At 38.2% G+C, this 15,288-nt stretch overlaps 1 protein-coding gene across 24 annotated transcripts in view; it reads right to left on the reverse strand.

The window, feature by feature from the left end:
- The window catches only part of NRXN1 (neurexin 1), a 744,403-nt gene that overhangs the window by 490,734 nt on the left and 238,381 nt on the right, over nt 1–15,288 (reverse strand). For 20 of the 24 annotated variants that reach the window (XM_081997814.1, XM_081997813.1, XM_081997811.1 and 17 more), the window contains one exon: nt 1–62. This exon is cut by the window's left edge and continues 240 nt beyond it. In XM_081997814.1, the coding sequence (XP_081853940.1) occupies nt 1–62 (62 nt within the window). Of the gene's footprint in view, nt 120–15,288 lie in introns of all 24 variants that reach the window. The other 4 variants (XM_081997809.1, XM_081997820.1, XM_081997798.1 and 1 more) reach the window with 2 other exon arrangements.

Here is a 15,288-nt window from a genome sequence, read left to right on the forward strand (position 1 = left end):
CTGAGATAAATCATAGCAGAAGTATTCTGATCCCTTGAATGTTGCAATATATTCTTCTTTTCCTGGCAAAAAAAGAAAGGAGACACACAAATTAATCACTGGCACATAATTAAAAGCAACTCGCATGAATTATTTTCATATCTAATTCAACAGTATTACTGTAAGCACTGTATCAAAAAGTACTTAATTTAAACCACTTAAAATCCATTAAGAAAAAAGATAACTATAAGATTTACTGTAAACATATTTTAAACTATTTTCTTAAAGAATTTTCACGGGTATGATTAAACTCAGAAAACATGCTGCATCTGCAATTGTGTTAATGTTATTTAAGCAACCTGGGCTAGAACACATCAAAGTACACAACATCTAGGTGAATGTGCAAACCAAAGCATTATTCCAGTCAAAACCCAGATCTTTTCACCCCAGTCTCTCACTAAAATCACAGCATCTCAAAAAGAATCAATAACCTAGATATCACAAAGTGCTTTGACCTAAGATCTTGAATAAACTGAAAATACAAATCTACAAGTCTATTTAAGAATCTACCGCATTCAAACCTGCACAGAGCACAATGCTGGAGAGCAAGTTATCATGCATCAGTAAACAGGTTTTTCTCCTGGATGTACTTTTACTAGCCAGTATGTGCCATACAGGTTATTGTCTTAGTTTATCCTGAAGGTGACTAAGAAACACATCTGTGACTACCACTCCATAACTGTAAGTATTCAAGACTGAAACTTTATGACTTGATTACATTTTGCTTGAGGAAGAAAAAGAAAAGGCTAAATCAGAAACCCTACAGCTCTTCACCAGAGGAAAAAAACCACAAAACTAAACAACAAACAAAAAACCAGCTCGAGTTATTGGAAAGATGAAGGTATCATCACTGTGACTGGAAAACATATGGATCCCAGTGGATGGCCCTTTGGGAAAACCAGTAATAGCAAACTCGGAACTCTTCAGAAGCAGCATCCTCTTTAACCAATGCTATACACCCTGCAAAAATCACTTTTAATTTTTGAACTCTTCCCCGTTCCTTTTAGCTCAATAATAACATCTGTCATACATAGTAATGTTACCAAAGAACTGTCATTAACTGATATGTTTAATGATCTTCATTACTTCATTTCTTCTGAAAGTACCTAAACAAGCATTAGATAAGCTGTTGTTCTTCCTTCCACATTACTGTACCATCACTCTGGCACATGAGCTGAGCAAAATCAACTCACATATGAAGCTTCCCCCAAATAACAGAAAGGGAGACCCCATTTGGAGCATTTCTGGAAAGAATTAATTAATCTGATGTTTAATTTAATCACTAATTTCAACAACAAAACTGTACAGAAACTTTGAATCTGAAGTTTTGTGGGTCGAGTAATTTTTTTTAGAGTTATGCTGATGCATTCAATTTTTTACTTAGTTTGCATCAAAGCAGCACTCATTTGTTTAAAAAGTAACTTTAAACTGGAAAAAAAGCCAAAACTGAGCAGACCATTTTACTTCAGTGAAATACTTTGATTTAAAAATGTGAATACTATGCTTTAAATTTCATACCTTTCCTGCCAAACTAGCTTTTTGGCTCACCTGCCAAACTGAAAGTGTCCATTACCTGCTTTTTTACATTGTAGGATTGAGTTTCACATAGAATCACAGAGTAGTTTGGGTTTAGTGTGACCTCTAAAGGCCATCTAGTCCAATTCCCCTGCAATGAGCAGGGACATCTTCAGCTAGATCTGGTTGCTCAGAGCCCTGTCCAGGCTGACCTTGAATGTTTCCAGGGATGGGGTATCTACCACCTCTCTGGGCAACCGGTGCCAGTGCTTCACCACCTTCATTGTCAAAAATTTCTTCCTTATGTCTAGCCTAAATCTGCACTCTTTTAGTTCAAAGCCATTAGTCCTTGTCCTGTTGCAACAGGCCCTGCTAAAAAATCTGTCTCCATCTTTCCCATAAGTTCTTTTTAAGTACTGGAAGGCTGCAGTAAGGTCTCCCCTGAGCCTTCTCTTCTCCAGGCTGAACAACCCCATCTCTCTCAGCCTGTCCCCATGGGAGAGGTGTTCCACCGCCCCGGTCATTTTGGTGGCCTCCCTCTAGACCCGCTCCAACAGGTCCGTGTCTTTCCTGTGCCAAGGGCTCCAGAGCTGGACGCAGGACTCCAGGTGGGGTCTCACAAGAGCAGAGCGGACGGGCAGAATCGCCTCCCTTGACCTGCTGGCTATGCTGGTTTTGATGCAGCCCAGGACACAGTTGGTCTTCTGGGCTGTGAGTGCACATTGCCAGCTCATATCCAGCTTTTCATCCACCAGTACTCCCACGTCCTCAGCAGGGCTGTCCTCAATCCCTTCATCCCACAGCCTGTATTGATACTGGGGGTTGCCCTGACCCAGGTGCGGGAGCCTGTACTTGGCCTTGTTGTACCTCATGTGAGGTTTACACAGGCCCATTCCTTGAGCTTGTCCAGGTCTCTCTGGAGGGCATCCTATCTCTCAGGTGTGTCATCTGCAAACTTGCTGAGAGTGCACTCGATCCCACTGTCTATGTCATTGGTGAAGATATTAACGAGTACTGGTCCCAGTATGGACCCCTGAAGGACACCATTCATCACTGATCTCCATTTGGATATTGAGCCCTTGACCACTACTCTCTGGCTGTGAAGATCCAACCAATTCTTCATCCACCCAACAGTCCACCCATCAAATCCATCTCTCTCCAATTTAGAGAGAAGAATGTCATGGGGGACCATGTCAAAGGCCTTACAGAAGTCCAGATAGATGACATCCATAGCTCTTCCCTTGTCCACTGATGTGGTCACTCCATCATAGATGGCCACTAGGTTGGTCAGATGGCCACCAGGTTGGTCAGGCAGAACTTGCCCTTGGTGAAACCATACTGGCTGTCTCAAATTACTTCCCTGTCCTCCATGAGCCTTTGCATAGCCTCTAGGAGGAGCTGTTCCATGATCTTCCCAGGCACAGAGGTGAGGCTGACAGGTTGGTTGTTCACAGGGTCCTCCTTGCTACCTTTTTTAAAAATGGGTGCAATGTTTCCCTTTTTCCAGTCTCCAGGGACTTCACCTGACTGCCATGACTATCATGGAGAGTAGCTTAGCAACTACATCAGTCAATTCCCTCAGGGCTCTGGGATGCATCTCATCAGGTCTCGTAGACTTGTGCGTGTTCTGGTGGTCTCGAACCTGATCTTCTCTTACAGTGGGAGGAACTTTGCTCCTCTAGTTCCCATCTTGCAGTCCATGCCCTCGAGAGGTGTGGGAAGGGACACTGCCAGTGAAGACTGAGGCAAAGAAGTTGCTGAGTACCTCAGCCTTCTCCTCGTCCATTGTCACCAGTGTGTCAGTCTTGCTCATCAGGGGTGGTACACTTCATTTGACCTTCCTTTTCTGGATGACATATGTGTAGAAGCGCTTCTTATTATTCTTCGCATCCCTTGCCAAGTTCAGCTCCAGACATGCCCTGGGCTTCCTCACCTTATCCCTATACAGCTGGGCAGCATCCCTGTACTCTTCCCAGGATACCTGTCCCTGCTTCCACTGCTGGTGCATTTCCTCCTCGCCCTTTAGTTTGACCAGCAGGTCTCCACTCACCCATGCCAGTCTCTTGCCTTCATTTCCTGATTTCTGACACCTGGGGATTGAGAGCTCTTGTGCTTTATGGAAAGGAACCTTAAAGATCTGCCAGCTCTGTTCTGCTCCCTTGTTCCTGAGGGCAGTTTCCCAGGGGGTCCTATTGACTAACTCCCTAAAGAGCCGTAAGTTTGCTTTCCTAAAATTCAGGGTCTTTACATATTTAGTCTTCAGAATTCATTGAAATAATATGATACAGACCCCACTTGCAATGGCATGGCATTGCAAGCAGGTACCAGGACTCCATTATGGTAGGATTCTAAGGCGATAGGAGTGCTGACACGTATCCAGTAGGTCAATCCATACTTAGATAATTAGGAGAGGTTCTGATCTGACAACAGTACACTCAAAGTCTGCAGAGTTGGGAGATGAACACTCCTGTCTGTGGGATTCAAGAGAACATCACCTTGCAAACTTCCTCTTGTGCAACTATAGGCACCCTGAATGAATGGCATCATTCCTGATCCAGACTGGCTCCATTTCATCCATTTCCTTTGCCATTTAAGGTTTTAATAAATAAGGGCCCCTAAAATAGCTATGGGAAAGCCAGCTCACATAGGAGCACAAAGACAGCCAGGAGCTCAGATGTCATGCCTTGTGATTCTGGCAATCTCAAAATCTCATTTCTGACAATAAATCAAACTTTACCAATAACTCCTCCAGGCAAGCTCCAGCTGTAGGTACAGCAGCAACTCTCTCTTTCCTTACTAGTTACTATGTTTTCAGTAAAACTCATTAAATTGAGATTTCTGATGTAAATGGCTTTTAGAAAGCTAAGGTTGAAAACACTGAAATGATTCAACAACATATGTTGATATATTAGGAAATTCACTTCTGGTATCAATAGTTGAAATAATTTGGTATTTTTTCTGATGAGTTTCACTGCTAGGAAAAAAAAAGTCTGACAGACAAAAGGTCACACTGCTTGACTGAGAAGCTAATGAGACAATCTGCATATTGAACTAGGTATTCCCCTCATGTTCCAGTAGGTGCTGCCTGCCAAGAACTGCAATACTCTTCCACAGGCGTCTGACAACTGAAAATGCATTTCTTAGTATTACAGAAGAATGAAACCAGAAAACTACTGGCTTCAATCAACTGAAGGGAGATTAAGCATATAGTACTTTTTCACAGGAAGTACCTCAACAAAACTAAGTATTTCCTTATAATTTGAAGAGAATTCTATGAAGCAGTATCTGTGGCATGAATCCAAATAATATTTACTAGAACAATATTCTAGTTTAGCCAAACTGCACATAACACAGATATTATTTGAAATGAGGGGAGGTAGTGATACACCATTATTCTGCTCCTCACACCACCCCACCAGTGAGCAGCCTGGGGGGTGCACAACATGCTGAGAGGAGACGCAGCTGGGACAGCTGACCCAGGCTGGCCAAAGGGACATTCCATACCGTATGACGTCATGCTCAGCATATAAAGCTGGAGAGAAGGGGGCAGGGGGTGGTGGTGAGATGCTCGGAGTGATGGCATCTGTCTCCCCAAGTAACTGTTAAACGTGATGGAGCCCTGCTTTCCTGGAGATGGCTGAACACCCGCCTGCCCATGGGCAGTGCTGAATGAATTCCTTGTTTTGCTTTGCTTGTGTGTGCGCGGCTTTTGCTTTACCTATTAAATGGCTTTTATCTCAACCCATAAGTTTTGTCACTTTTACCCTTCCAAATCTCTCACCCATCCTACAGTGGGGCACAGTGGGGGAGTCAGAAAGCAGTTACCAGCTGGGGTTAAACTACAACAGTAGGCTAGCAAAGATTCAGAAAAATCAAAAATAGGAAACCAGGTTACAAAGCTTTATTGTGTTTTGTCACTGAAAAAGAGACATTTCTAGCAGACATACAACAGGAGCCACATACAAATCAAAATGTTTCCCCAGTTAAACACAGGACAGAAAAGCGATGAAGCAATATTGATAACCACCCCTGTATGTCAAGCAGATGTACTATTTTACTCTTGATATGAAAGTATATATTTAGAATGGAGAGACTGAAAAATTTTATATAAAACATTCAAATGTTTTATATAAAAAACCAGTTGTAATCTATTGTGACATTTCATAGCGCAACTTTCATTGATTTTAAGTGAATTAAGAACAGGCTCTATTAATAACCAGTTGTGTATACTGCTGGTTGTTTGTTTATTTTTTCAAATTATCACTTAAGAACACTTAGAGAAACCATTAAAAATGCATGGCAGTGATTCTAGCCAGTATGAAGTGTCACACTTCATTTAATAACTAAAATGTAATTACCTGCATAGAAAAGCACAAGATAATATGAACACCAATAGCTGAATTTAACATGATTTTTTCCTGACTTTTCAGTACTGTAAATTATTGTACATTACTGCAGTTACAATCCTGAATAACGGGATATGCATAAATACAGAAAGACACGATCTATTTGTGTCACAGAAAAGATTCAGACAAGAAGCATGTTTTATTAAAGAACCCGCTAGTGCAGAAAGGGTATTTTTCTTATTTTCTTACTTAGAATTTTCCCTGTTCCCCACTGAAATCGACAGTTTTAAATGAACCTCTAAAGAAGTGAATATTAAGTCCTTAGGGTCTGATCAAATGTCCAGAAGAAATACTTCCACAGGCCTTAGCAGATTTTACAATCCTACAGAAGCACTTTGCTAAGCTTTACAGCCTCCTCCCTGGCAGTACTAAAACATAAAATAGGTCTATCTGATTCCTTAATGATTTGATCATGTGCTCATGCCTGATTTATATCCAATGCATATGACTGGATGCTCTGGTCTTATTAGGTAGTAACAATAATAGGACAACAGACTAGAGAAATAAAATTGTCCAGAGAAAGTCAAAGCTATTTATCAATAGCTGCAATGTTTCTTTACAGAAGACAACACTGAAAGTCTTTAAATAATTTTATCAACTAAATTCCAAGGGCCCATGTCATGTGGCAAACCAATCCATTATTATACTAACAAAATGTAGTAGAGTGCTGTCTATTTATCTGTCTACCTGCCAAAAGCGTTATTTTCAAAGAGAAAATAAGCCGATACTGGTGATACTCTAAGAGCGAGGTCCTTCTGTACAATCTTCAAAACATTAAATAGGGACTGAACAAATAAATTATGCCAAACCAGAGTCTAGTATGTTCCCAGATGTACTGTTTTGTTTTCCATTTCACAGCAATTTATAATTCAAACGTTTATCCATTAAGCAATTTTTTTATTTATAAGGTCTTTCAGAATGTAATGCAACCTAGGGAAAACTACACTGAAACAGCATGTAGGAAAAACCATTAACAAGGATGACATACAATAAAACAAGACAGCCTGAACTGCTACTTCTGTGGTAAACAGCAAGAATTGCAAACTTTGCAGTAATAGCAAACTAATGGCTTGCCATTACACACAAGGGGAACTCTCTTAGCAGAAGGTGTGTACCATTGAACCTAGAATGATCACAGGATACATCATGTACAAGGCTTCTCAGCATACTGCCCTTTTAGAAAACCAGCATATAGCATCATTTTTCTGTTCCTATCTCACTTAAGCTTAGTTGTTTTTTGGGGGTTTTTTTGAAATAGAAAAATCTCCCATTCTTCCTTTCCTTTGCTCACATTCTTCTGTTCCTTTCCAGCAGCTATTCTTCTTGCCCACTAACAAGTCTTCAGAGAAAATTCCAAGGGAATAATTTGGGGTGAAAATGAGATCAGGTGATTCCAGATCCACAAAAGAAAGAAAATCCTGTTTCTTCCCATTTTTTAATTTTTCTTTTTCCTTCTCTCCTCCATGTCATATAAATACAAATCCCTTGCTCCCTTCCCTATTACTATGGTGCACACTGAAAAGGATACAGCATGCTGGAATAGATTCTCTAGTAAGAACTGAAGTTGCTGTTCTTGAGCATCATATTTGTCAGCATACCCAGAAATGCACTGCATGATCCATTGTTGTAATATTTAAACAAATTGTGAGTAAGAAACAAGATAAGTCTTTATTACACATAAATCAGCAAATGAGGAAAGTGACACACACAGGCTGTTAAAAGCAAACAGCTATGCTGCAAATGGGAACTTTTAGTCTGAAAAGAGCTGCTGTTGTTACAGAAAGACGAAGATGCAGTATCATAAAATGAGCAGTTACCAGCTCCAGAAAGCATTCTAAAATAAATTTCAGTTTTAGTGGTCACGTTACACTACCTTCTTCCTCCTTTATTTAGGGAATAAGTACATTAGGAGATAATCATGGCTAGCCTAACATGAGAACAACACATTTAAGACCATAAGCAACTTATTCTGAAAGAGTAATTTCTCAAGGGCTTATTATTTTATATGATCCTTTTGCAGAAAAATGCTGTACAAGTGTCTATTCATTCCCAAGATCCAGGGGGGTGGTGAACTATCCCAAGCTCTTTTCCAGGAGAAAATACTGCACTCTAAGATGACAAGGGAAGTAAGATTTTTGGTTAGTTGTTCTAACCAACTAATTTGGACTACCATAGTCTCAGGTTATAAAGTCCATTATCAGTACGTAGTTTAATCTCAAAAAGACACTACACCTGAAATCCTGGGCAAAGCCGACACTACTTGCACGCAACATACAAGTAAAACTAGTATATGTTTAAGCAAACTGAGGTGCAAAGTAAAATTCCACCTGACAACAAGAATTTAACAGCATTAAGTGACACAAAGTCATATATATCATCATGTTGCAGGAGCAGAGGAGAAACTTAGAAAAACTTTTCTAGATCCTATTTTATACACCATCATTAAATCAGTTGCCAATTACAAATACGAACCTGCGCATTGTAAGCCTCTGATCCCTCCTCACCATCTCAGATTAGAATAAAATTATGAGAGTTGCCACTCATGATAAATGACTTACAGGGAACACTAGATAAGTGATGAATTACTCCATTTCGCTAAACAGCAATTTTAATTAATTTCTAAAACAGCTAGGACCATACAATTTCCTCACTGATTTTCAGTTCCTTTTATTAAATCACACAGAGTATGCACTTCAAAAGCAAACTTGCAATTGGGGAAGGAGAGGAAAGTGAACAAGAGTTTTAGGAATGATGCCATTTTAGGGTACATTAAATACTAGACTGCTAGAAGGTAAAAAGAAGTGGATCTTTTTTCCCATGAACAGTCATATCACTAAAAAGCAGATTAAAAAGTCCTGCAGTGTATATCATAGCGATAATGCCTTTCATACAATTACTCAAAACCCCAAGGTTTGACATTGTAATTTTAAAGGCATTCTTATTGAAATAAGAATAAACTGCAAAATGCCAAATATATAATACTTCTACACGCACAGAAGAAGAAATTAGCTTTACTCAACATTACTGTTACCTTAAACTCAATGAGGAGCTTTGGTCAGATGTTGGGAAACCAGGCTAGCATTATACTGACAAATAAATACAGGCTTCAGTTACTTTGCCAAGGTAAAAACTGTGCTGAACAACATACCAAAGGCCTTTTCCAGGCCTCGAGGCTCCCACTGACTTTACAGCTAAACTGCAAAATAGAGATTTTCAGCTTTCAAAGGATCAGAAATGCAGAGGTTTTCTATACCAGATTGCTTACAGAAAGCAGAGTTGGTAGAAAAGCTGACATTTCAATAGTAAAAATAACGTTTTTAATTCTTCTCTCTAACTATAAAACTTCTGAAAATGCAAGTTTTAAAATTAATCTGGTTTGGGTGATGACACTGGAAAGGTAAAGTTCTTCCTCCCCATCGTGGCCTGGCTCTCCTCTGCCTACATCTTACAAGGGAGAGCTGCACAAAACCCAAATGCAGCTCTTGCAAAAACAGTCTGTCCTGGGTAATAATTCAATTTCTGGTCTGCTCCTTAGACAAAGCAATACTACCTTATTCCTTGCTGAGGGTTTTCCAGAAGACTTGCATTCATTTTCCATTATCGTAAATAAAAATGTGCATGCAGAGAGAAAGAAATACTTAAGATTGCCTTGTCTTTGTTGGTATTATATTTAACATATTTTTCAAATGAGAGAATAAGGAAGAAAATAGTCCCAAACACATTACATGGATTTATCATAATATGTAGAGAGATTTAACTAGTTAAGTGATCTGATAAAGAACACTTTCAATGCTTATAACAAACTTATGAAAAATCAACTGAACACCTCTCTTATGGCACCACACAGCACTACACGATTAATGCAGCATGTCCTGGAGGTTGGATGCAATAAAAAACAACAAGCAATTTTCCGGTCCTAATTAACTCCTGTTAAAAGAAAGTCTGCATAACAATAAGTTTTCCAGAGATGCAGAGGGAAGGCCACTGCAATGGTATTATGTGCATAATGAGCCATTTTTTAAAAAGCCGTTTTGCACTAGTATCAGAGAAGTACTACAGGAATATGTAGCATTTGTCTTGGTAATAAGGACCACAGCAATGATTTGGAAAAAGGAAACAAAAGCAAACACCTTGTAGAGATTATTATACACAACTGTCACATTTTTTCAATCTGTGCCTAAGATTGCATCACTGAAGGAATGTCTACAGATAAACATTGGGGAAAACTCTGCTGGATCTCTGTGTTGTAATCAAAATGTCGTTGGAAAAAGCTATTTAAAACTCTTAGTCTTCCTATAAATGTGGGAAATTAAATACGAAAACAATTTTTTTACCACATTTTCCAGCCATTTTTTTTTTCTCTTTTTGTTTTTAAGCCAAAAAGCTTCATCATCTTAATTCACTGTCACATGGCTAATAGTTCAGCCAAAACTGTATTCTTTTAAATAAGGCCGCCTATGAGAAGCAGCAACAGGAGCAATATGCCTTCTTCTGGTGTATCTGGTATTTCTTTTGGCACCTCATTCTCAGAGTTGCCTTCAGCCACCATCAGTAACTAGATCAAAAGTGTCCAAATGCGCTACAGGATCAGAAAGGTCTTTCATTTCTTTTTCCACATATGCTGACTTACTGAATTTTTATATATCCTGTCTAACGATTCATCAAAAATGGACCCCAAAATACACCTTATATGCTCCTTCTTTTAATTTTCAGGCTATATAAAACAACTATTTACACTAAAGCAATGAGCTTCCTTAACTGTCTGTAGCAGCATCTTTGAAATCTGCAATGTTTTCACAAGTTAAAAAAGCTCATCATTCTAAAGCAATTGACAAGGGATTTAGATTGGAAACCAAATCTTAGAATAATTTCTGGTTTGTGAAAGAACACACTGTTTTGTTTTCCCCTTTTCTCATTATTAAAAACCGAAGTAAAGTTATAAATAATTTGTAAGATTTTAAGAAACAATTTTTTGTTCCAAAGGAGGGCAAAGGTAGAAGAATTTCTCATTTAGTGAGCAAACGAATGTTGCTATTTTAAATTGGTTTGTCTTTAACAATTTGTATTGAATTCTAATATCTAATAAACTTCAGTAAAAATTTAGATTACCTTCCTCCAAATGTTAAGTAGATTAATGATCACTACACTAAGTAATGAAAATTGTTTTTAATTTCCCTTTATGAATGTAGTTGGTGGACAAAACTAAGGACAGCACACAAATATTTAAGCGATGAGCACAGTACAGACCCTTCTTGATCTGTAAACCAGCTTCTTAAACACATAGTAAGAGACTAGTACAATATTAAAGCTCTTAAACCTATTCCCTCACACTTTTTTTCCAAGACTGTCTAAAGCTTACCCCTATAAGTAGTTTTCTTGGCCTGACCATATTTTTTAAATTGTATTTAGCAATGTGCACTAATTTATTTTCCAGCTATGAATATATAAAAGAGGTATGTCTAAATTTATCTCTCATTATCAAAATCAGAGAAAATACAATAAAACTTCTGCAAGTAGCAAAACAAGCAGTATTATATATGTTATGCATTTAGTTTTGAGGACTGACTAGGTTTTTTTCATGAATCCAGTATTACCAACCAATCTTTATTTTTTCAGAAGTCGTAAGTCTTTGAAACTGTTTGATAAAGAAGCCTCCCTACTGAGATTACTAATAGTCTTTTTATAGAAGCCTGCATTAACACTGTAAAAGTGAAAGAAGATTAGCAGAGTATAAAAATAATGGGACTCTAGTGCTGTATTGACATTTTAGAGGAAAGATTTGCTGTCATGTCTGGGTCAAGTTATCTGCTTGTGAATTCCACTGAGGACAGCACATCTACACCGCTAATACTTTATCCTGTTCTTTATGCAATAAGTATGCCTAAGAAGGTGAGAGACTTAGTGTCATAGACAATTTGACATATTTGCATCATTACATGCATCTAACAAAAAACTTAGAATCTTATTTCTCAGGTGATGGGAAGGGTAGGAAAAAAGATATAGACAGAAAGAGTGACGCTGTCAGAAACATTGACTCACCTTCGAAACATTAGATACCAACAAGTAATTTCAGTTCTTTAAGAACTTGTCTAAAATAACTGCCCAACATATTTCAACGCTTATTATTACTGTAGCTTGGTATTATTAGCTTGGTATTATTTACAGCCTCATGCCCTATGGATATGAAGAAAACAACAACAACAACGTAATCATCCAAAGAACACTCACATAACAAACAACTAAAAAAGTATTTAACGTATCTTACACAGGATAATGAAAAGGCGACACTCTACCGCCAAGCACAGTACATAACTTTCGGATTTGTCTCCCTTCCTTTTTCAATAATCTAATCCACATGCAGGGTCTAAAGTTTCTCTACATATCAAGACTCGAAGATTGGGTTCACCACAGATGTTGGTGCTCCGCTAAGCTACCAGCCAGAGGGGGCAGGGGAGGAAGCAAAGGAGTCTGTATCCTAGCACCAAACATTTTGGCAACTGACATCTGTTCTCTACAAATTGCCATCTCCTAACCAATGAGGAGAAAAAAGCAAGACTGAAGCCTGTGTCAACAACAGGACGACCCACAGGCTATTGCTTGAACAGCTGCACAGCTTGAAACATGACTGTTGGTCCCTCACAAAACCACACAGGAGTCAGGAGCATATACTCCTGAGCAAGGAGTATAACTGGATTGACTATTTGAACGCAAAAAAAGGGCAGTGGAGGAAAACTTCAATGCTAACTCTAGGTGTAATAAAACCCTTCCATTCCCCTCAGAAGAAATAAGATAAGTTTTTATCCTTCCCTATAGCATAAAAACCACTGAAAATTTGCTTGAAATCATAGCTTGAACACAAATGCTTTTATTAGCTGCCTCCACTTTTTCCCCTCCATCCATGTCTCATGGGTCACCTGTAATTACTGCTCAGCTGTTTACACATACGGCCCCAGAGACCCAATCGGGTCTTACATTTACTACATTAGGAAAATGCCATGGTGAAATAGCCAGAGTGACAAGACCACTATACGTTCAGAAAAATATTTGTACCGTAAGTTCTATAAGCTAGCAATTCAACCTTCTTCTACAACTTAGTGTTTTCTTCGGATTGCTGAATACAGTTTTGCTTTTCTAAAGTCTCTCTTCATCTTACAGCACCCTGAGAAAATGAGTAAAGCCCTTTATGTACAAGACATTTGATTCTGAGTACGTATCATTAGACTTCTAAAGCCATTTGATGACTACTCTGGACACCATCAAATTAATTAAAATTGAAGAGTTCTTCACAAAACACACCAGCATTCATCACTGAAACATCAGGTCAGTTATGTTCAGGAAATTATTTAAACCTTTCTGAACTTCCAGGGAAGAAAGGGAATTACTGCATCTGTCAATCACAAAAACATTCTGTAATTGTCATTTATCTTTGCCCCAAGGCTCCAACTCCCTACAGATTTGCTAAGAGTTTGGATTGCAATCCCTATATCATTTAGTTTTGGTACTAACAGGAAGCTGTGTTTAAAGTATATTAGAATCCTACCCCCCAGTACTATTGTTGAAGTCATATTATAGCTCAGTATTCAAATGAAACAGTGGTACAGTCGTAAATGGTTTAAAATAAAAGCTATGTCCATCATTAAAATTCTGCTTAATTATTGTTAAACAAGAAATCTGCAGACTAGCTGTCAATTCTTTCCTAATTCTCTTCTACTTGTGTTCATTTTAATTTGATTCCTAAACTGACATTTAGAGTAAAACACAATTTAACTCCAGGATAATTTATTTTATTATTCAAGGATTATTTGTTTGTACATTAGTCTGGGGCTATGGAGACAATATACTTATTGAAGTATTTGCATTTTGTAAGCAAAAGCAAGCAGCATTCACCAATCTGCTAGCCACAAAATTACAACAGTTTGATGTATCCAAGCGCAGCCCACACAGCTTTTATTTTGTCTGGCTAAATCCCTCTCAGTGAGTTCCCTATTTCCCCAATACAGTCTTAATAAGCAACTTTTCCACACTGCCATAAAAGAAACATGGACTGATTGATTTTGGCAACTTTAGTATCTCCATTTTCATTTTCTTTCCTCATCTTCCACTTTGAGCCTGTTTGTGCAGCCCTAAACACAGCTGAAAAACAGCCTGCAGTGACTCCTCAGAACGCTATAATACAAGAGAACTTTTCTTCGCTCATTCTAGGGTGTTTTTGTGTTTTTGTTTTTTTTGTCAAATTGATTCCTCTCATAGTAAATAACCCATTAAATGACTAAATCCATTTACCCCTGTAATAGCAAAGAACTATTTCAGAAGAGAAGAAAAAAAAAACCTACCGCTAAAGATTGTATTAAAATTCAGGAATTTACTCTGGATTTCCAAAATGGTTTCAAGAGAAGTTGGATCTTGACCCATTTTTGATGATGCAATAATCACCATTTTCCCTAGCAAGCGAGTAATGCTAGGACAAGATAATTTTGGGCATTCTTTGGCTTCACTCAAAATTCATAAAAAGACATTAAATCATCCTCTTAATATAATCAGTTTTTAAGTCTGGCATTATGTTTTGAAAAGCACACTTTCCTTCCCTTAACTCTCTAGTCATTTTGTAAAGTACCACCCCCCTAGAGCAGAGTAACTTACACCTGACCTACTAGATCCCATGCTCACTTATTCCAGTCCAGCACTATGAATTTTTTTTTCCTATAGTCACAGCTGACCATGGACAATGAACTACAAACCAAACAAACCCCAAATCCCTAAGTGGGCAGATGGAGGATAATTCTGTATTTTGGCTCCTATACACCTACAGTTTTCTCTCATTAAATGAGCTGTAACTTGAATAGTGACCCAATTCCACTGTATCTTTTCTTGTTAGAACAAAAACAATTATGAACAGCTCCCAACAAAGCAAAATCTTTTTCACATTTTTCTTAAAACACTCTGCTCCTTTCTGACACACTTAAATTTAATTCAGTCTCCATAGAGCTCCCAATGCCTTGAATATACACAGACGAATGCAGAAAGATTAAACATTTTCTTACTGTGACCTACAACAACGTGCTGAAACTTTAATTATTATGTTAATTCAAGCATTAGGCCCAATGGATTTATTATGCCCCAGAAGCTAATACAATCTACTCTGAAGTGAGATGCAGGCATTAGCTGCATCTAAGTATTTTATCCACAAATATTTAGGCAGAGTAACTAATGGCTATGCACAAAATAAAATATTCTTAAAAATCTAACCCTAATTTTGGAGCTTCTTCCTCAAGTAGATGAGTAGTTTTTCAGAAAAATACTGAAAATGTCGTTGTCTGTAGGAGCAAAA

Source organism: Phaethon aethereus (genome assembly GCF_964289735.1).
Source record: "Phaethon aethereus genome assembly, chromosome: 3".
Taxonomy (NCBI): Eukaryota; Metazoa; Chordata; class Aves; order Phaethontiformes; family Phaethontidae; genus Phaethon; species Phaethon aethereus.